Source organism: Mustela nigripes, chromosome 9, assembly GCF_022355385.1.
Source record: "Mustela nigripes isolate SB6536 chromosome 9, MUSNIG.SB6536, whole genome shotgun sequence".
Lineage (NCBI taxonomy): Eukaryota > Metazoa > Chordata > Mammalia > Carnivora > Mustelidae > Mustela > Mustela nigripes.
Window position 1 is genome coordinate 80,556,882 of NC_081565.1, and position 21,917 is coordinate 80,578,798.

The window sequence follows — 21,917 nt, forward strand, 5'->3', positions numbered from 1 at the left end:
CTGGTAGAACAGAAGTTTATGTCTAATCATCCCCTTCTCAGGACTCTGTCCTGCTCCCCTCCTTCCTCGTCTGATCCAGGCACCACCACTTTGAGGCAGACTGGAATCTGGCACAGCCTACCGATGCCTTATACCAAAAAGTCATGGCTCTGTTATTTGAGTATGCAAGCAATACCTGCAGGCTGTCAGGCATGGCATCCCCTTTGGGGGAAGGTGATCTTGGTGCCTGCCTTCCATCCACACACGATGACAATATATAAGATACGGCCTTTACTATGGCTAGGATGGCGGTATGCCACCTTTAATATTCACGGCCTTAGTGGAGCCATGGTAGCTCTTCCCCAGAACACGTGCAACTTATGAACCAGAGATGAATTCTAGACTGTGTACCAGGATACAGATGTTTGGGGGCTTACCATGGAACTCCATGGAATGCTTTTGTTTGGGGGGGGGGTCCATGATGGCACACATTCCCACATTTAAAACAGGGCTCTGTAGGGAGGGCAACTCCATCTCAGACTGGGACTCAAAATGGGGTGAGTGTGCTAGAGAACACCTGAGGTAGTCTTCTGGACAGTCTCAGGACTGCTCAGTGCTAAAACAAAAAACCAGTTGTCAGAGGGTTTTGAAGGGACAGGGTGTGGGAGGTTGGGGGGACCAGGTGGTGGGTATTAGAGAGGGCATGGATTGCATGAAGCACTGGGTGTGGTGCAAAAATAATGAATACTGTTATACTGAAAATAAATAAAAAGTAAGTTAAAAAATAAAAAAAGTTGTCCATGACTTCTCTCACTACCACACTTGTACACTTGTAGCTTCTTGTCCAGGTTATCATTGACCCTACACTATCTGAATGTTGGGGGTCAGAGAAAGAATGCAGATTTGATGCTGTGGAGGCCCTGAGTGGGACAATAGGTGGGAAGGGGCCCCGGGCAGGGAGCCTGAAGAGGTGAGGAGGGGGTGCAGGAGGCTCTAACATCTATGCGGACAGACCAGCCAGTAATCCAGCCTGCCGGTTCCTACATAATCTCATTTTAGAGTCCATTACGGCCAATCCAGTGCACTTCGTGCCACCCTGTAGAGCTCATTACCGGGAATACTTATGGCATCAGAATCCTATAGTTTGACATTCTGTCCCTCTGCCTCATGCCCCTGTCCTTCCAGCTTGTATGTCCCTGTTAATTTTTCTACTCACATCATTCACCTTCCACTTCTTGCCTATCCAGCAAGGGCTTGTTCTTCCTTTCCTCACTCTCCAAGGTACAACTGATGGCTTGTTGGTTAGTAACCAACATGTAAAAACCACCAGTCCAGCATAGGAAATAGAGTCCATGGTACTGGAGCAGCGTTATCTGGTGACATGTGGTAGCTGCAGTTGTGGTGAGCACAGCAGAGCATAGAGTTGCATACCTGACACTAATGTGATATTGCATCAGCCATTCTTTAGATAAACAAAACAAAACAAAACAAAACAAAACAAAACAGGCTCTAGTACAAATGGACAACCCGATCTAATCCCTTTCAGTCCTTCCTGCCTGACAAAATCTTGTCTCTCTTCCTTTTTTAGAAATGCCTTTCTGTATGTAATTGATTATTGTTGGATTAAATCTCCCATGTCAAAACTGAGTCTAATCACAACTCAGTCTACTGATGCCACATGAAATTCAGCCCCAGCACTACCTGGAAATCATTCATTCATTCCACATATATTTATCCAAGACTTATTAACTTGAACAAAATAAATGGAGTTAGGTCACTATTTCCTTAGTACATTCTCTCCTCAGTGTACTCAGATCTAATTTATTTTATTTGACAGAGAGCAGGGGCACAATCAGAGGGAGTGACAGAGGTAGAGGGAGAAGCAGGCTTCCTACCAAGCAGGATCAGGACTCAATTCCAGGACACCCGGGTCATCACCGGAATTGAAGGCAGATTCTTAACCGACTGAGACACCCAGGTGGCCCTCAGATCTATTTCAAATTTCCTTTACTTTCCTCAAACTTTGGCCATCTTCACTTGCCCAGCGGATGTGCTGGATCAGAGCTCACAGAAGAGCAAGAAAGTAGTGATCGAGCCTCTCACAAAACAAAACAAACCCAAATCCTTTCAAAAAAGTCTCCCCATTCTTCTTTTTCCTCTTCCTTCCTGTTATACGGAAAGAGGTTTCCTTCCCAATCTCAAAGGAAATATACTTTCTGAGATGTCTTTATTCAGAGAGCTAACTTCTGGTCTTGATGGACTGATCCACCCTTGCCAGGTCTCCTTCTGACCCCTCCTCCCTCTCCCTTTGAGGCACCCAACATCGTTGTTTTTTATTTAATGGTTTTACTACATCTATTTTTTTTCTTTTAATGGCTTTTACTACAGAAACATGTCCAAGAGCACATATAACAACATGACTTCGCACATATCTGCCACCCAACTTGTACTGTTTTCATTGGGCGGGTGAAGTGCAAAAGCCCCTTTAAAACACCTTGCCTAGGGAAGCAAGGGCAAAAATGAACTATTGGGATTTCATCAAGATCAAAAGCTTTTGCACAGCAAAGGAAACAGTTAACAAAATCAAAAGACAACTGACAGAATGGGAGAAGATACTTGCAAATGACATATCAGATAAAGGACTAGTGTCCAAAATCTATAAAGAACTTAGCAAACTCAACACCCAAAGAACAAATAATCCAATCAAGAAATGGGCAGAGGACATGAACAGACATTTCTGCAAAGAAGACATCCAGATGGCCAACAGACACATGAAAAAGTGCTGCATATCACTCGGCATCAGGGAAATACAAATCAAAACCACAATGAGATATCACCTCACACCAGTCAGAATGGCTAAAATTAACAAGTCAGGAAATGACAGATAGCTGGCAAGGATGCGGAGAAAGGGGTACCCTCCTACACTGTTGCACTGTTGGTGGGAATGCAAGATGGTGCAACCACTCTGGAAAACAGCATGGAGGTTCCTCAAAAAGTTGAAAATAGAGCTACCCTAGGACCCAGCAATTGCACTACTGGGTATTTACCCTAAAGATACAAATGTAGTGATCCGAAGGGGCATGTGCACCTGACTGTTTATAGTAACAATGTCCACCATAGCCAAACTATGGAAAGAACCTAGATGTCCATCAACAGATGAATGGATCAAGAAGATGGGAGATACACACACACACACACACACACACACACACACACACACACACACACAATGGAATACTATGCAGCCATCAAAAGAAATGAAATCTTGTCATTTCCAACAACGTGGATGGAACTAGAGGGTATTATGCTTAGCGAAATAAGTCAAACAGAGAAAGACAACTATCATATGATCTCCCTGATATGAGGAAGTAGAGATGCAACGTAGGGGGTTTGAGGGATAGGAAAAGAATAAATGAAACAAGATGGGATCAGGAGTTAAACAATAAGATACTCTTTATCTCACAAAACAAACTGAGGGTTGCCAGGAAGTGGGGGGTAGGGAGAGGGTGGTGGGGTTATGGACATTGGGGAGGGTATGTGCTATGGTGAGTGCTGTGAAGTGGGTAAACTTGGCGATTCACAGACCTGCTCCCCTAGGGCTAATAATATATTATATGTTCATTAAAAAAATCAAAAAATTATAAAAAAAAAAAAGAGGAGCAAGAAGCAAGATGGGTGAACAAGTGCTTTATACACAAAAAGTCTAGAAAATGTAACTTACTATTAGGATATAAGAATAGCAATTTTGTCAGAAACAGTTGACCCCTTGACCTATTTTCATTCCTGTCTAATATATCTGTAAACCTGGAACAATAGGACAAGGTTTCAATGACCATGAACAAAAGTCATAGAGAAGGTAAATATTATCTTGTTTCCACACCCTCTATTAGACCTGAGGTTTGATTGCTGTAACATGTATAACATGTATAATGTACAGAATGAAAGTTTGAGGTTCCTACATCTCACAGTTCACTTCATCTAACTTTCTCCCACAACCCAGAGACCAAGAACATTTTCATTTGGGAGTCAAAACTAAATGTTTTTCTAAGAGACAAAGATGCCAAGTACATGCCTGGCAATGTGTGCTTTGCCCAACTTGCTCTTGTCCTGACCACACAGCCCCATGGCTTAAGAAAGCAAGGCTAAGCTGGGTTTGGTGGAGCAGGGCTGAGTGGCTACTGACAGAGTTGAGTATCAGACTCAGGAGCCCCTCCGTATGCTGGCTAATGACCCCAAAGGCAGCCTGGTGCAAAGGCAAGAGGCCAAAGTGGAAGCTGAGGAAACCATCAGAATGCCCTTGAGGTCTGAGCTGTAGGGAAAAAGGACACTGAGCCGCACAAAATCAGGATGCCAGTGAGACACTGGTGTGTGTGTGTGAGTGAGTGAGTGAGAGAGAGAGAGAGAGAGAGAGAGAGACAGAGGGAGAGAGGGGAGGGAGGAAGACGTCTTGTTTTAGTTGTCTTGTCTTGGTTCCTGTAAGTATCCTTGATTCCATTTCCAGGCAGCTGCATCATTATAATAAATGTCCATTTTCCCGGCTATCCTTATTATTCTCTATCCACTGTAACTATAAAAGGCAGGAAGGAACAAGCATAAGCCCAGATAAACTAATTGATTCCCATCACCCTGGAGACCCCAGAATCTTCAAGACTCATGCCCAGCATAGATTTATGGATCTTCCTAGGCTTGCCCTATTTCAAAATAGCCCTGGTTTTAGGGGCAGAGTGTGATACAAACCCAGTCTTCTCACACATTTGCATCTGCCTAGTCAAATTACCAGCTCTTCACCCCAAGACCACCCTATAAGGTTGAACTGAGTCTTCAACTAGCCCAAAGTTCTTGACATTGTAGGAAACAATTTGGGGGCTATGGAGAGGTGAGCTCCTGCCTTACGGCATTTGGGTAGGCACCTAAATAGCCAAGGAGTAACCCACTCGTGGCAATTCAAACAGGAAGTACTCATGCAGTGAACATTCCTTTGGGAACTGCGTCACACAAATGTTAGAATAATACAAGCATGTTTTATTTTATTTTATTTTATTATTTTTTTTAAAGATTTATTTATTTATTTGACAGAGAGAGATTACAAGTAGGCAGAGAGGCAGGCAGAGAGAGAGGAGGAAGCAGGCTCCCTGCTGAGCAGAGAGCCCGATGCGGGACTCGATCCCAGGACCCTGAGATCATGACCTGAGCCGAAGGCAGCGGCTTAACCCACTGAGCCACCCAGGCGCCCCACAAGCATGTTTTAATAACTCACAACTCTACCACCTTACAAAAAATATAAAGGACTGGAAATCAAGGAACTAGATTCAAAGTTTCACTTTTACACTCCCTAACCGGGGACTTTGAGTAAGTCACTTAACCTCTAGGAGTTTCTCCCCCTCTGTAGAGTAGAGATAATACCACCTACTTCACAGGGTTGTTGTGAAGTTTAAAGGAGACATATGATGTGGCAACAGCATCATAACAGCACGAACAGTATCCTGAGCACTTGTGATGTGCCAGGCACTAAGTTAACTACTTGATATGCTTTATCTCATTTAATTTCTCCAATAACCTTATGACTAAGTCACCTGCTGAAGTCCCAACACAGCATGGAGGGGTGGTGCCAGCGAAAAATTCCTCCCTTTATTTTTCCATGTTTCACTAGGAGGAAGATTCCCGATCTAAAGAAATCAGAAACAACTACTTACTGGGGGTTCATCAGTTCCAAGTCGCCAATATGTTGAATTACACAGTTTTTTTATGTCCTCAGGACCCTCTATATCATAATCTTTTGGATAGGCTTCTCTGTCATGGTGCCTTAAAAAATAAATTAGAATCTGTTAGGTGGTGAGGTGTTTTTTTTTTTTTTTTAACTACATATTGCATTTAAATTTTTAAAAAATTATCCAATGAAAATGTACTATATTTGTGACATTGTTTTAATTATAAATTCACTGGATGTGGGACATATAAAGTATTTTCCATCTCTTTTCAAGTAACGCTGAGGGTACTTCCTAAAAACAATGCAGTACATGTGATAAAACTAATAATATCATAACAATATTTATCCAACACAACAATTACTAAGTGACTCCAATGAAGTGAACCTTATTTAATAATGTAGATTAGTTACCAAAAGTAAATTCTAAAATAAGATATGGTAATAAATTAGAAAGGCAACTTGCCACTTTAGCAATTTTTTCTACCATTTTAATTAGAAGTTTTTTTCAAAATGAGAAAGAGCAAAGTATCTGCTCATATGGATTTATAACATGTGCTTCCTGCTTCTAAAGAGGGTTTAAAGGAAGCTGACAATAAAACATACGCTGGAAAAAACATGTAGACAGAAGAGTGGAAAAAAAAATTCCAAACATCTTGACTAAAAGTGTGGATAGAAATAATAATAGAGGAGGGACTTGGGAAGAGGGGAAGAGAATGGAAATGGAGTGGCCTGCAGCAGAAGTAGCTATTTTTACAAAGCTTTCTTCGGTAAGATAAAGGAAGCTGAACCCAAACATCCCTCAGAAGGGGCCTTGCTATTGAGGGATACAGGGCTAGGATTGTGTAAGGGATACTGAGGAACCTATCCATCCATCCATCCATCCATCCATCCATCCACCCATCTACCCAGCCAGCCAGCCATCCAGCCAGCCATCCAGCCATCTTTCAAATCTATGGTGCCATCCAATTGTCCACTCATTTAGTCAACACTTGAGGAACCTACTACATGCCAGGCAGGGGACACAATGGGGACTAAGCTTAACGTAGTCCCTGCCTTCATTGCTCACACTCTGGTGAAAGACACAAGAAAATTCTACAATGTGGGCACAGGGTCATGGAAGCAGAATGGCATCCACTCATCTGGATGGGGAACTCTAATCTAAGTCAGGAGGCCCTTTAGGACCTGAACCCCCACCTCATTCCACCGTATGAGGACTGGGACCCTGCACTGCATTCAAAATACAGCCTTGTCTTTCTGCATCTGAGATGAGAGCAGAAGACTGCATAGAACACAGCAGCAAGGGAGCCAGGGTGGTGCAGTAGAGCCCAGGCATGTGAACCCTCTTCCTTCTACACATCTGAGCATTAAATTGCAAAATACTAAAAGCATTTTGGTACCATATCAGCATTTTCTGACACCCTCCGAGGAAGCTCTCACTTTAGTCCTTAGGGGGAATACTGAACAACATCAAGAACCAGGGGTGGTAGAGTGAATGGGGCCAGGGGTTTGAGTCATTGCTCATGTCCTAGCTGTATGACTTTAGTCAAGTCACTTAATTTTTCTGTGTTTCCATTTCCACATGTGTAAAATGAGGACAGATATAATACCAATAAGATTTTTGCAAAATGAAAAATACAAAAGCAGAACATCCTTCAAATACTGTAAAGTATCATAAACACCCATGTATAATGAATAATAATCCAGCTTTAAAAAATTCTGGTATACAATAATTGCAACTTTATTTTTTTCTTAATTGTACTTAATTTCTTTGCCAAGTGCTCATATTGCTAAGATGGAAAAACCTTAATCTTGGTCAATTCTGGATCTCTTCCCACTCTCAAGGGCCTGTGTGGTGCCACATGCCAAGAATCCATCTTTGTTGTTATCATCTCTCCCTGCTGACATCGGTGGAAACCTCCTCATTCTCCTGTGGTCTTCCATTATGGATGCATGCAAATCTCTGCTATGCCCTTCTGGTCCTGCCACATGGACTCCTGCTTAGACTGGCACTCTGCCACAAGCGTGCCATTATCTAGGCCAACAAGAACCTTCATGTGTCCCTCTCCACCTGTTCCTGGAAAACAGATGCCATCCCTGAGCTGTTTGCCTAGCCCCTCAAGGTTTCATGTCGTCCCCTGACACTGGGCTTGGAGGACACACACACCCCCCACAGTTCAACAGCTCCAAAACCACTACCCTGGGAATGGACGGCTAGGCAGTGATAGGTCTCATCTGCTCGAGAATTTCTAAAGCTTTAACCTTTCCAATTTGGGCTCCCAGACACACACACACACACACACACACACACACACACACACACACACATTTTCAACTTCTCTGCTACACTTCGTCTTCATTCCATGAACTCATCTATCATGGGATAGGGTAGCCCGGCTCTTCACCTGTTCTTTCAAATCTATGGTGTCATCCTAAGACCCAAGCTTTTGAATCCCAAACCCAAGAATTTGATGTTTTTGTTGCCTGCTGGGTCTTTCTTCCCTGAGGCAATAAAACCAGAATATCTCCCCGGGAGCATAAGAATGAAGAGGAAAAGCACAGTTAACATTTCAGTGTGTGATCCTGGTGCCTATTTCTTCACAGGCCACAGTGGGCACAGTGCCCAGTGTCCAGAGTGTTTTAAAATATAGGAGTGTCTTAACTATTTTTTAATCAGCAAAAAAGAGAATATAATACATCTTAGATTGTATCCATCTTTATACCAATGTAGTTATAAACTATCATTTTTAACTTTTTTTAATGAAGGAAGGAGCCCATGAAGGCAAAGATAATTAGTGTCCATGAAAGTCAGAATGTACAATATATTTTTAAGTTGTATTATAACTAGATTATTACAAAAGATGCAGGTATGTTCCTTCACTTAAAGCAATCTCAGTCCTAAAAGTCCAGCACTGAAAACATGAATCTACAATGAAAGTCTTTCTGCGGAAAACGGAGCTAATACACATGGCCTCCCCTAATGCCGGCCCAGCTGCCCACAAATAAGCAACAGTCTACAGGTTCTGAGAGATACACAGCTAAAGAAGACCTGCCCCTACTTCTAAGAGACTGCCAGCCTCACAAAGAGGAATAAACATGCTAAAAAAAAATTATAAAGTATATAAAATATAATATAAAAAATAAAGATGCTTAACATGTATAAAAATATAGTAAAGTGATTAGGGTATTATAAAGAAAATGACAGACTGAATTAATTCTTTATTTTATTATGTCAGGTGAACACTGACTGTGCCTCAGTTTCCTTGAGATGAATTGAGAATCATACACTGAGGAAACAAATGAATCAACGGACTGAGAGTCTCAAGTGACAAGTGACATGTAAATGCAAAATATTATCATGTGTAATAATATTGTGTCTATCAATCATATGCTTTAGTTTAGTTTCAATACTTGTTAATGCCAATTAAACCTTAGAGCACCTTTATGAGACATATATCAAGGTATTATAATATATAATAAAGTAAAATATAAATATATATATATATATACACACACACACTTTATATAGCCTTGTTCTCCTTGTTATGTGCATTTATTGACGGTCACCATACATACATACAACAGCCATAACCTGCCATTTACTGTAACAGAAATTCATTATGAGAAAATAATAAAAATAATAGTAAAATTTACAATGTCTTTGGACCAGACCAGTAACTTTCAAACTTTTTCAGTACAGCCCCCCTCACCCCAGCCCATCTTGAGACACGGGCCAATGTCTGAAGACTTTTTTGGTTGTTGCATAAGGGTGGGTGGCTGCCTCCAGTGGGGAGAGGCCAGTGATGCTGCTAAACACCCTACCATGCAAAGAACCTGCCCCCCCATAACAAAGAAATATCTGGCTCAAAATGTCAAAAATGTCAAGGTTAAGAAAGTTCCAGGGAACAGTTATATACCAGACTTAGATCAGTGGTTCCCAAAGGTGTTTCATAGAGCAGCAAAATATTCCCCCCAAATTTGTAGAACCAACATAAAACTGCCAACTTTTGTTTTAACAGAAGCATTAAAAAAATAAAATAACCATCTACCACCTTCAATAGGAAGACCTCTAACACCAAAGATAAGTAAAAACAATCTCAGAGTCCTTTAAACTGAATAAATTTAGCTATACAAATAACTTGCTACATTGTCTTTACAGTTCATCTTATCACCTTGGATTAATAATAAGGTCATTGTTGACCATACTGGTCTAGTCTACTGACTGACTTCTTCAGATATTAATTTGTCCAGACATGAATTTGACAGCAGCTGGTCAGCAGTAGTTCAAGGTCAAAGCTGCTTGAATACAGGTATTCCGTGATGCTGACTGAAGGAAGAACTATGTCTTCCATGACAAGCATGCAGGTACTGGCTGACCTTCTTTCTGGGAGAAGAGTCCACAGGGCTCCCTGCCATCATTGCCAGAATCTTCCTTGACAAGCAGTCTTGCTTCTGCTTAGGACCTTGCTGTATCAGGGCCAGAGCTGAGTGCTGTGACTCTTCCTTTATATAAGAAATCTTTATGTAAGCCATCCTCAATTATAAGAGATGAAGCTTGCATTCTCTACTCTGTTGTGGAAGAGACAGTATGAATATGAATAGAACTGGGAATGGGGAAAGGACTGACAGGACAGGATCAGAGCTGCCAACTGTATGAAAAGGAGCTTGGAACTATAACCCTGTAGTCAAAAATGGCACTTAGCCTGCTACAGAGGGGATTAAGATCAATACAATCTAGTAGGTCAAAGATAGCATGAGCAGTTCCTCTTCTGGACAAATGCCCAACTTATGCAGTCAGCATGTAAGTTCCTACCACCAACTCTGTATCACCTGAACGCTTGAGTCCTGTTCTTCCTATCTCTTCAGGCCTAATGTAGTCCCAAGAAATGCCTTGTCGGGAGAGACAAGGGTCTGTTTCTGGGGTCCTTTGGGAGTTGGGGTTTCCTATCATAAGAGTTGGAGGACTCCACATCAAATTTGATTGGCAAGCCCCTGTTGAATAAACACATACAGCTGAAAGTGAGTTGCAAAACTAAAGAAACGTGAGTCCAGAGCACTCTCGGGCAAGGACCTGCAGCTCCCCTCAGGCTGCCCCAAGCTAGAGTGGTCCGGCTCCCAGTAGAGGACGGCGTGTAGTTAGGCCATAGGATTCCTGCTGCAGGAAAAGTGACCAAGTTGTATTCTAGTGGACCAAGTGACACTCACGTTACACTAAAGTTTACACGTACTTTCCATGGTCCCACGTCTATGTGGGAGCTTGCAACAAAGTGGAGGCTTGCAACAAAACCTGTATCTCTGCTCCACCTTTCACATTTTTTTCTTTTTAATTATGCATTAATGAATTTGCCTTCTCATTAGACTCAGAGTATCTTAGATACAGGAATTATTCTTTATTCATCTTTGTGATCTCAGAGCCTAGCATAGTCTAAAATATTATAAATGCTCATTAAATCTTCACTGATTGATTGATTGAATGTTCTTACATTGTGTTACTGTCACCTTAATATAAATGTTGAAAGCAGAGGCTTTCAAATGTGTCCATAAAAATAAAAAGCATCCCAGCTCACTCTGCAAAAGCACATATAAAGAAGGAGTGATTATGCATATAGAGAAGCTAGTCCTTTGCAACAAAAACTTGTCTCCAGAGGAATTATAAACCTACTTGCTGAATGGGAAAGCTCTCGGCATACATATGCATAACACTGATTGCAACGGGGGTGTGAATCTGAGCAATATCTGACACGAGAACAATGAAAATCCCAACCCTTCGAGCTTCTAGTTCCTTGACAAGAGACACATTTTCTTTGCGGATTTCAAAGATGTTAAAAATGTTTTGTTAAGACTCCAGATGGAAGAATATATTAATTTTAAATTTTAGAATTATTAATGTAGTTCACAACAACTCTGCCAGTTATTATATTTTCTGATATAAATCTAACCCACATGAGAAGAGAAAGATATCTTTTTTATTAGGTTTTATAAACATCTGCTATCTAGAACTTTAAAAGAAAATTACCCCAGAGAGTCAGCTCTATTTCCTGACACCTCAGAAGCATAAAGCCAATAGAATCAAAGGCTACAGAGAAACATTTGACAATGCTCTTTAAAGATTTCATGGGAAAATGATTTACATGCCAAAGTAATGTTATTTTAGTGGCACATTCATCAAACTGACAAATGAACACTTTTAGATGTATTTGCAGAGTTATAAGGAAAATCTTATGTCCTTGGGAGAAATGGTGACATATCAGATTTATGAGGAAGGTCTTTGGTTTTCAATGTCTCATGGTCTATGTGATTTGTGCATCTATAACCTGAAACCATGGAACTTGAATCCTAAACTGAACTCAAAAGAAAACCATCTGACAAAGGCCAGTACGTGAAATTTTCATTTTCATTTTCTTCACTGGACATATATTGAGGGCCATATATTGAGTGACATATATTGAATGAGTGAGACCCATCATTATTAAGGATTTTCTTCATAGGAAGTTTTCAGAAACAGGAGGCCCTATGGAGAATATTGGGAGGAAACAAAAAACAATATAGTAGTGGGAGTCTGTGTCTAAACAGTTTAAATGTCGTCAGTCTGAGTAACTGCCAAACACATGACTTTGAAAACAGCTGAAGGGACATGTATAAGACATGGTGCTACTGTAATCGATTAATCTACCTGGAACATTTTCAGACGGAAATGAGGTACTAAGTACCTGGTAGTGGTGAAAACCAGGATTGTTCTGGCCAAATCAGAATTAAGACATTCCATTATACCATGTTTTACCAACTGGATCTCACTAATCTTAAAATCCTAGGATGCTTCTCGGGGTTTCTTTGATTCTCCCCTCCAGAATCAACTTATATCAACTGGCTAAAGACACGCTAGGAGGTAGAAGAGTAAGACTAAAGAGAGACAGCATTTTTTAAAGTGTATTATACATTAGTAATTATAGTAGTCCAAAGAAAACCTTGACAGTGTATCTTTTATAAATGGAATGAAGACCAGTTCCTCCCTGCAAAACAAAAAGCAAACATCTGATGACTTGTATGAGCTCCTTCCCTATAGTCTTAATATTACTTTTTGAAATAATTTGAATGAACTCTACTAGAATAATATCAAAAGATTGTATTATATGAGCTTAAGGCCCTTTATTTATTTATTTGTTTGTTTGTTTGTTTTTCAGTGTGACAGAATTCATTGTTTATGCACACACCCAGTGCTCCATGTAATATATGCCTTCTATAATACCCACCACCTGGCTCACCCAACCTCCCACCCCCCCACACACCTGCAAAACCCTCAGATTGTTTTTCAGAGTCCATAGTCTCTCATGGTTCATCTCCCCTTCCAATTTCTCTCAACTCCCTTCTCCTCTCCATCTCCCTATTTCCTCCATGCTATTTGTTATGCTCCACAAATAAGTGAAACCACATGATAACTGACTCTCTCTGTTGGACTTATTTCACTCAGCATAATCTCTTCCAGTCCCGTTCATGTTGCTACAAAAGTTGGGTATTCATCCTTTCTGATGGAGGCATAATACTCCATAGTGTATATGGACCATATCTTCCTTATCCATTCATCCGTTGAAGGGCATCTTGGTTCTTTCCACAGTTTGGCAACCGTGGCTATAAACATTGGGGTACAGATGGCCCTTCTTTTCACTACATCTGTATCTTTGGGGTAAATACCCAGTAGTGCAATTGCAGGGTCATAGGGAAGCTCTATTTTTAATTTCTTAAGGAATCTCCACTCTGTACTCCAAAGTGGCTGCACCAACTTGCATTCCCACCAACAGTGTAAGAGGGTTCCCCTTTCTCCACATCCTCTCCAACACACGTTGTTTCCTGTCTTGTTAATTTTGGCCATTCAAACTGGTGTAAGGTGGTATCTCAATGTGGTTTTAATTTGAATCTCCCTGATGGCTAGTGATGATGAACATTTTTTCATGTGTCTGATAGCTATTTGTATGTCTTCATTGGAGAAGTGTCTGTTCATGTCTTCTGCCCATTTTTTGACATGATTATCTGTTTTGTGTGTGTTGAGTTTGAGAAGTTCTTTATAGATCCTGGATATCAACCTTTTATCTGTACTGTCATTTGCAAATATCTTTTTCCATTCTGTGGGTTGCCTCTTTGTTTTGTTGACTGTTTCCTTTACTGTGCAGAAGCTTTTGATCTTGATGAAGTCCCAAGAGTTCATTTTCGCTTTGGTTTCCTTTGTCTTTGGAGACATATCTTGAAAGAAGTTGCTCTGGCTGATATAAAGAGGTTACTGTCTATGTTCTCCTCTAGGATTCTGATGGATTCCTGTCTCACGTTGAGGTCTTTTATCCATATAGAGTTTATCTTTGTGTACAATGTAAGAGAATGGTCGAGTTTCATTCTTCTACATATAGCTGTCCAATTTCCCAGCACCATTTATTGAAAAGACTGTCTTTTTTCCACCGTATATTTTTTTCTGCTTTGTCAAAGATTATTTGACCATAGAGTTGAGGATCCATATCTGGCCTCTCTATTCCGTTCCACTGGTCTATGTGCCTGTTTTTATGCCAGCACCATGCTGTCTTGGTGATTATGATGTTGTAATAAAGCTTGAAATCAGATAATGTGATGCTCCCAGTTTTTTCTTTTTCAACATTTCCTTAGCAATTCGAGGTCTCTTCTGATTCCATACAAATTTTTGGATTATTTGCTCCAGCTCTTTGAAAAATACCAGTGGTTGGGCGCCTGGGTGGCTCAGTGGGTTAAGCCGCTGCCTTCGGCTCAGGTCATGATCTCAGAGTCCTGGGATCGAGTCCCGCATCGGGCTCTCTGCTCAGCAGAGAGCCTGCTTCCCTCTCTCTCTCTCTGCCTGCCTCTCCATCTACTTGTGATTTCTCTCTGTCAAATAAATAAAATCTTTAAAAAAAAAAAAAAAAGAAAAATACCAGTGGAATTTTGATTGGAATGGCATTAAAAGTATAGATTGCTCTAGGCAGTACAGACATTTTAACAATGTTTATTCTTCAGATCCAAGAGCATGGAATGGTCTTCCATCTTTTTGTGTCTTCTTCGATTTCTTTCATGAGTGCTCTGTAGTTCCTCAAGTACAGATCCTTTACCTCTTTGGTTAGGTTTATTCCCAGGTATCTTATGGTTCTTGGTGCTATAGTAAATGGAATCAATTCTCTAATTTCCCTTTCTGCATTTTCATTGTTAGTGTACAAGAAAGCAACTGATTTCTGTACATTGACTTTGTATCCTGCCACATTACTGAATTGCTGTATGAGTTCTAGTGGTTTGGGGGTGGAGTCTTTTGGGTTTTCCATATAATCATGTCATCTGCGAAGAGAGAGAGCTTGACTTCTTCATTTCCAATTTGGATACCTTTTATTTCTCTTTGTTGTCTGATTGCTGTTGCTAGGACTTCTAGAGTGGTGTGAGTGGGCATCCTTGTCGTGTTCCTGATCTCAACGGGAAGGCTGTGAGCTTCTTCCCATGGAGGATGATATTTGCTGTGGGTTTTTTATAGATAGATTTTATGAAGTTCAGGAATGTTCCCTCTAGCCCTATACTTTGAAGAGTTTTAATCAGGAACCGATGCTGGATTTTGTCAAATGCTTTTTCTGCATCAATTGAGAGGACCATGTGGTTCTTCTCTCTTCTCTTATTGATTTTGTTCTATCACACTGATTGATTTGCGAGTATTAAACCATCCTTGTAACCCAGGGATGAATCCCACCCCGTCACGGTGGATAGTCTTTTTAATGTGCTGTTGGATCCTATTTGCTAGGATCTTGTTGAGAATCTTAGAATCCATATTCATCAGTGATATTGGTCTAAAATTCTCCTTTTTGGTGTGGTCTTTGTTAAGGCCCATTTTAATGCACACTTCTGTGAACCCATGAGCAATGCATATTGACTAGATATTACAAGGTTCTTTGGTTTCAAAGAAATTCATTTCATTCACATTAAAAACCAATGAACAGGGCACCTGGGTGGCTCAGTGGGTTAAGCCACTGCCTTCGGCTCAGGTCGTGATCTCAGGGTCCTGGGATCGAGTCCCACATCGGGCTCTCTGCTCAGCAGGGAGCCTGCTTCCTCCTCTCTCTCTCTCTCTGCCTCTGTGCCTACTTGTGATCTCTCTCTGTCAAATAAATAAATAAAATCTTAAAAAAAAAAAAAAGAAACCAATGAACAAGCCATTCTTCATAAACAGAATCTAAAGTTTAAATATTCTTCCACTATGAACATAGTGATACAAATGCGCATATTCCCTATATCTTCCTAGAAATCATTCAAAAGTAACAAAGGAAATGGAAAAATTAAAAGCAAACCAAATTTTTGGCGAAGTCAGAAATTATAATTTCCTGATCACACTGTGTGCAAGGGCTCCCATATGCAGTGAAGATCCATTGAAAGACAAGTAGAACCAAAGAATTTGTCAAAGACAACTGGAACAAGTTGAAAATAGGAGGCTGTGAGGAAAAATCTCACTAACGAGACTGGTCAGAGTTGGGAACTCTTGGAGTGGCAGCCAAATTATATTTCCATGGTTATGCAAATAAATTCACTGAAAACAATGGAAAATGCTAGATAAAATATATCATTTTTAAGTCCCAACACATTAAAAATATTTAAGAGCTGGAAATCCAGTGGGGAAATTTCCACGTCAATTTTTGGATGAAATCCTATAACCAAAGTGTTAAATAGATTTTCAAAACATCCCGTCTACCGAGGCTTTCAAGGTATTTGCCAACACTGCTCATGGGCAATGACTTCAGAGCTAGAAGAACAAAAATCTAGCCCTAGAATCTACCTAGGAGTGAGTTTTATAAGAAAGTCTTCCATACGTAATAGATATTGTGCTCACTAATATTATTTTTCCTTATTTCCTGGGAATACAAGAGGTTAAAACTCCCAGCTCTCTTGCAGTTGGTGGGGCCATTTGACTAGTTCTGGATAACAAAATAAATATGAGCAGAAAAAATATATGTCCTTTCCGTGACAGTGAAAGCTCTTGTACAATTCTCAACTCTTTCTTCCCCTGACAGAGCAGTCAATGACTTTCTAGAGGATAGAGCCTGAATCAGCCTGAATCCCAGAGTATCTGTGCGGAGGAATGCCCACTCTTCCACCAAAAACTTACAGTTGACTCTGTGCGAGCCGGAAATAAACCTTTATGTGTTAAGCCACTGATATTCAGGGGGTTGATATCACAGATTAAGTTTGGCCTACTCTAACACAGAAATCAGTATCAGAATTGGGATGGGTGCTACTATAACAAAAATCTAAAGTATATGGGATTGGCTAAAACTCAGGCAAAAACAACAGGAAGCTGATATTGCAGTGTGGAAAGGCAAAACATTTCATGATTGCAGTAGGCAAGGAGTCAACTCACATATCTAGAGAGACAGAGAAAGAGATTGGGAAAAAGTTCATGAATTCCCTGTGTGAACTACGATTGTTTTTTCCCAATGTATTTTTAAAGGAAGAGAGGTAAATTCAGTTAATTGGCTGGTTTACAAGAAGGTAAAGGGAAACGAGAGAGTCCTGAAATTTGGGGTCTGAAATGTTAGAAGAGCCAGCAACTTTTAGATCTCAAAGAGTAAGAGAGAAAAACTCAGAAAGATCTTTTTGAGACAAAGTTCTATCAAAGCTGAGCCTTGCAGCAAAGTTTATCCCATTGTTAGATGCTCCCAGTGAATTAAGCTGCATTGAAGCAAACATCTGCCTAAGGAGAAGTCAAACAGAAATTCCCAGGGTTTCTGATTTCTGTAACTACAGCAGTCTCAAAGTGATATTCAAGGTATTTATTATAAGAGAAAAAATAAAGAAATATAGCAGAACTTCATCGAAAGAATTGAGAGCAGGCTATTACCAGTTAGAATTAACTGAATTCAAACAAATAAGCTTACGAAATTCTTAAAAATTGTTCTTCCAAATAAGCCAGAAGTCTGAATTTAAAATCCTTTAACTGCTTGGTACTTAAAATATTCTTTGAGAGGCCCTTGGGTGGCTCAGGAAGTTAAGCATCCGATTCTTGGTGTGGTTCAAGTCATGATCTCATGGGTTGTGGTATAGAGCCTTCTCCCCTCTTCAAGCTCCGTATTCAGCAGGGAACCTGCTTGAGAATCTCTCCTCTCCTTCTGCTCCTGCCCTCTCCCCCAGCACTCTCTCTCTCTCTAAAATAAATAAATAAATCTTTTGAAAAAATATTCTTTGGCCTCTCAAACTTCTGGAACTAGGAAATGAACTGAGAAAGCCAAGCAGTTTCACAGGAAGACATAGTCACAACAACATCCATTGTAGATGTGCTCAAGAATAATAGAAAAGACCACACACAGGGCAGAGTCAAGGGCCACAGAGGACAATGGGAAAGGGAAGCTGCTTCCAGAAAGCAGAATGGGGGTCTAACAAAGAACATTCCTAACACCAGAATAGGGTTCTGTGTGCCACACCTGATTTAAGAATGACTATGGACAAATGACAGTCCCATCTCTTCCATCCTTCTTTCTGAGCAAGAGTGCTTATTACAGCTATCTTGTCCTTGTCTTAACATCATTCACTGGGAGCAGAAAATTTGTCCCTTTCCTATATGGTTTTCTGAATCACATAGAGCTACGTCTAGTCTACAGCTACACTTAGTAGAGAGATAATAGCATAACACATAGAGATCTTGAAATTTTGACCTGTGACTGGATAGAATTGGGGTCATTATCCTTGAATAAATAGGTGAACATAGTATGCACATGGAGTATGAAGCCAATATTTGGTGACTATCTAAATTCAACTTAAAGTGCACATAGAACTTTTATAAAATTAAGAAAAATATTTTAATTATATTTGAAAGATATAAATGACAACTCAATAACACTAAATATTTATAACACATTTTTTAAAAAGATCCTTTTTCAATCTGAACATACTTAAACACTTCAAAGATCAAAGATCAATACAAACTTAAACTGTTGAATTTCTAAAAACTACCAATAAATTGAAATACTACTTATAGGAAGATTATAACTATAGCAGTACCCAGAAAGAAATTCTAAGCTTTAAGGACTTATATCAACAAAAATGAAACAATGAAAATAAGTAAAACATCTAATTCAAAAACACAGAAAAAAGAACAAGCAAGCCAAAAGAATCCAGAATGACATAATAATTCAAGATAAAAGTGTAGTTAAATGCAGAATTAAATAAGTTAGAAAACTGAATAAATGAGTAAGTAAGCAAAACAGGCACATCTCAAAAATCAAGAAAAATGGCAAGGGAGACATAAACAGAGTAGAGGAATATAATATCCACATTGTGGAATATTATTAGGCAATAAAAAGAAATGAACCATTGATACTTGCTACAACATGGATGAAACTTGAAAACATTATGCTAAGTAAAAGAAACCAGTCACATAGAACCATATATTATTTTATTCCATTCATATGAAATGTCTAGAATAGGCAAATCTATAGAGACAGACAGTAGGTTAGTGGTTTCTAGAGCTTAAAGGGATTCAGGATGGATACCCAACTTTTGCATCAACATGGACTGGAGGAGATTATGCTGAGTGAGATAAGTCAAGCAGAGAGAGTCAATTATCATATGGTATCACTTACTTGTGAAACATAAGGAATAACATGGAGGACATTAGGAGAAGGAAAGGAAAAGTGAAGTGGGGGATATCGGAGGAGGAGATGAACCATGAGACACTGCGGACTCCGAGAAACAAACTGAGGCTTTTAGAGGAGACGGGGGTGGGGGGAATGGGTGAGGCTGGTGGTAGATATTAAGGCAGGCATGTATTGCATGGAGAACTGGGTGTTATATGTAAACAATGACTCTTGGAACACTACATCAAAAACTAATGATGCATGGTGACTAACATAACACACAAAAAAAGACCAATAAAAAAAAGGAGTTACAGCTAAAAGGAACAGAATTTCTTCTTATGTTTAATAAAATGTTCTAAAATCAATTGTGTTGGGGCACCTGGGTGGCTTAGTCATTAAGTGTCTGCCTCCGGCTCAGATCATGATCCCAGAGTCCTGGGATCTGAGCCACCAACCCCCACCCCAGCACTGGGCTCCCTGCTCAGCGGGGAGCCTACTTCTCCCTCTCCCACTCCCCCTGCTTGTGTTCCCCCCTCTCTCTGTCTCTCTCTCTCCCTGTGTCAAATAAATAAACAAAATCTTTAAAAAACAATAATAAAATAAAATCAGTTGTGTTGATAGATGGACAACTTTTTTAAAAAGATTTTATTTATTTATTGGACAGAGACAGAGACAGCAAGAGAGGGAATACAAGCAGAGGGAATGGGAGAGGGAGAAACAGGATTCCCGCTGAGCAGGGAGCCCGATGCAGGGCTTGATCCCAATGTCCTGGGATCATGACCTGAGCCGAAGGCAGACGCTTAACGACTGAGCCATCAAAGTCCCCTCGATGGACAACTTTTAAAAAATATATTTTGTTTATTCATTTGAGAATGAGATAGCGAGAAAGCACAAGCAGGGGAGAAAGCAGCCTACCCACTGAGCAGGGAGCCCAATGTGGGGGTTGATGCCAGGACTCTGGGATCATGACCTGAGCTGAAGGCAGATGCTTAACTGACTGAACCACACAGGTACCCAATGATAGATGTGCAACTTGGTCAATAAACTGAAAGCCACTGAATTATATACCTTAAAAGGATGATATGTGTAGTATGTGAGTTGTATCTTAATAAGGTTGTTAAGAATAGGAATAGCCATCAAAATAGAAGAAAAAATCTAAAAGCAGTAAAGACTACTTTCCATAACTCTATGCAAATATATTTGGAAAGCTAGATGGCACACATAACCTTTTATGAAAAGCTGTTTACTAAAATTGTCCTCAGTAGAGACAGAAAGCCTAAATAGGCAATTCCCAAAGAAGAAACAGAAAAAGGTGTCAAGGAAAAAAGAGACTTTTCCATCAAAGAGCACCATGCCCAGATGATTTTATTATGGAAGGAAATTTCTTATTTGTACCTTACTATCTAGCGGGATGTTTGACATGCCTTGATCTCCTTAGGTGTCAGAGGTACAAGAGTAAAGATGGGGCCGAGAAGACCTATAGTGGAGCAAATTACATTCACCACATTCATTTTGACATAAGTTTAAAACAACCACCAGCAGATTTTCCTAATTGTTTATATTTATTTTAAGATTGTTTAACATACAGGGGAGCCTGAGTGGCTCAGTCAGTTAAGCCACTGACTCTTGATTTCTGCTCATGACCTTAGGGTTACAAGATCAAGCCTCATGTCTGTCTCCATGCTCAGGAGGGTGTCAGCTTGAGATTCTCTCTCTCCCCTTCCTGCTGCCCCTCCCCTCAATCTCTCCCTCTCCTATAAATAAATCAATCTTGAAAAAAGGATTGTTTAATATACAAAATAACGCCTCTAAAAACCAAAACAAAAAAATATACAATCTATCCAGACTAGATTTCTCTACTATATCATATTCCTTTCAAGGTCTAGAAAGGACACCACAATATGTTAAGCTATAGGAAATTGTCTTCAGTGAAATTTGGGTTACTTGTCGGCATGCACCCCTACAGCGAGAACAGGTGCCACTGAGCTCTGAATGCTCAGGATTATTATGCAGTAATAAATAAGAATTCCTTTTCTGTGATGATCTATTAGGAGATTTGCTGTTTACGCCCTTGGTATGAATGACTATATGTAAATTTAGCTAACCTGAATGTGTTGGCCTAAGATATATATTAGCTGTTGTCCCCACCCATCTGGCCATAGAGTTATGGATATGTAACTCAGGCATCATATAGACAGATGATTAAATGCTATTAAGATGCTGTGACCCTCCCTAGAACCAAAAGTCACAATTCTTGTAATCGCACACTTGACATCACCAGAGACTGGTAATAATGTGATTAAAACTGCCCACACCTATTACCAAACACTCCAGTGGAAGGGGTGGTAATGCTTTCAGTTGACAACTAACTAATGTGCCATCTTTAGTTCTCCATGTGAACCCTAGGAGCTAGAACCTCCTCCTCTAGCAAACTTGACCTGGTCCAGTAGGCTTAAGTGCTCCTCTTGGATGTTCCCAGGATGCTCTTTCGCTTACCCTGATCCTAGTATGCATAGCACATAGTATTTGCCTGGCCAGCCTTCCCAACTCATGTCTCACAGTAAACTTGACCTCATTGTCAAATCCCAGACATAGCAGAGTGCCTGCAACATAACAGTGGTTTAATAAACATATTTTTTTAA

The 21,917-nt window shown here is 40.1% G+C and overlaps 1 protein-coding gene across 5 annotated transcripts in view; it reads right to left on the bottom strand.

Moving 5' to 3' along the window:
* CFAP95 (cilia and flagella associated protein 95) overlaps positions 1-21,917 on the bottom strand; it is a 171,991-nt gene that overhangs the window by 99,433 nt on the left and 50,641 nt on the right. For 4 of the 5 annotated variants that reach the window (XM_059412322.1, XM_059412325.1, XM_059412321.1 and 1 more), the window contains exon 2: positions 5,673-5,781. The exons of the other annotated variant lie outside the window; for it this stretch is intronic. In XM_059412322.1, the coding sequence (XP_059268305.1) occupies positions 5,673-5,781 (109 nt within the window). The remainder of the gene's footprint in view (positions 1-5,672; positions 5,782-21,917) is intronic. 5 annotated transcript variants of the gene reach the window in all.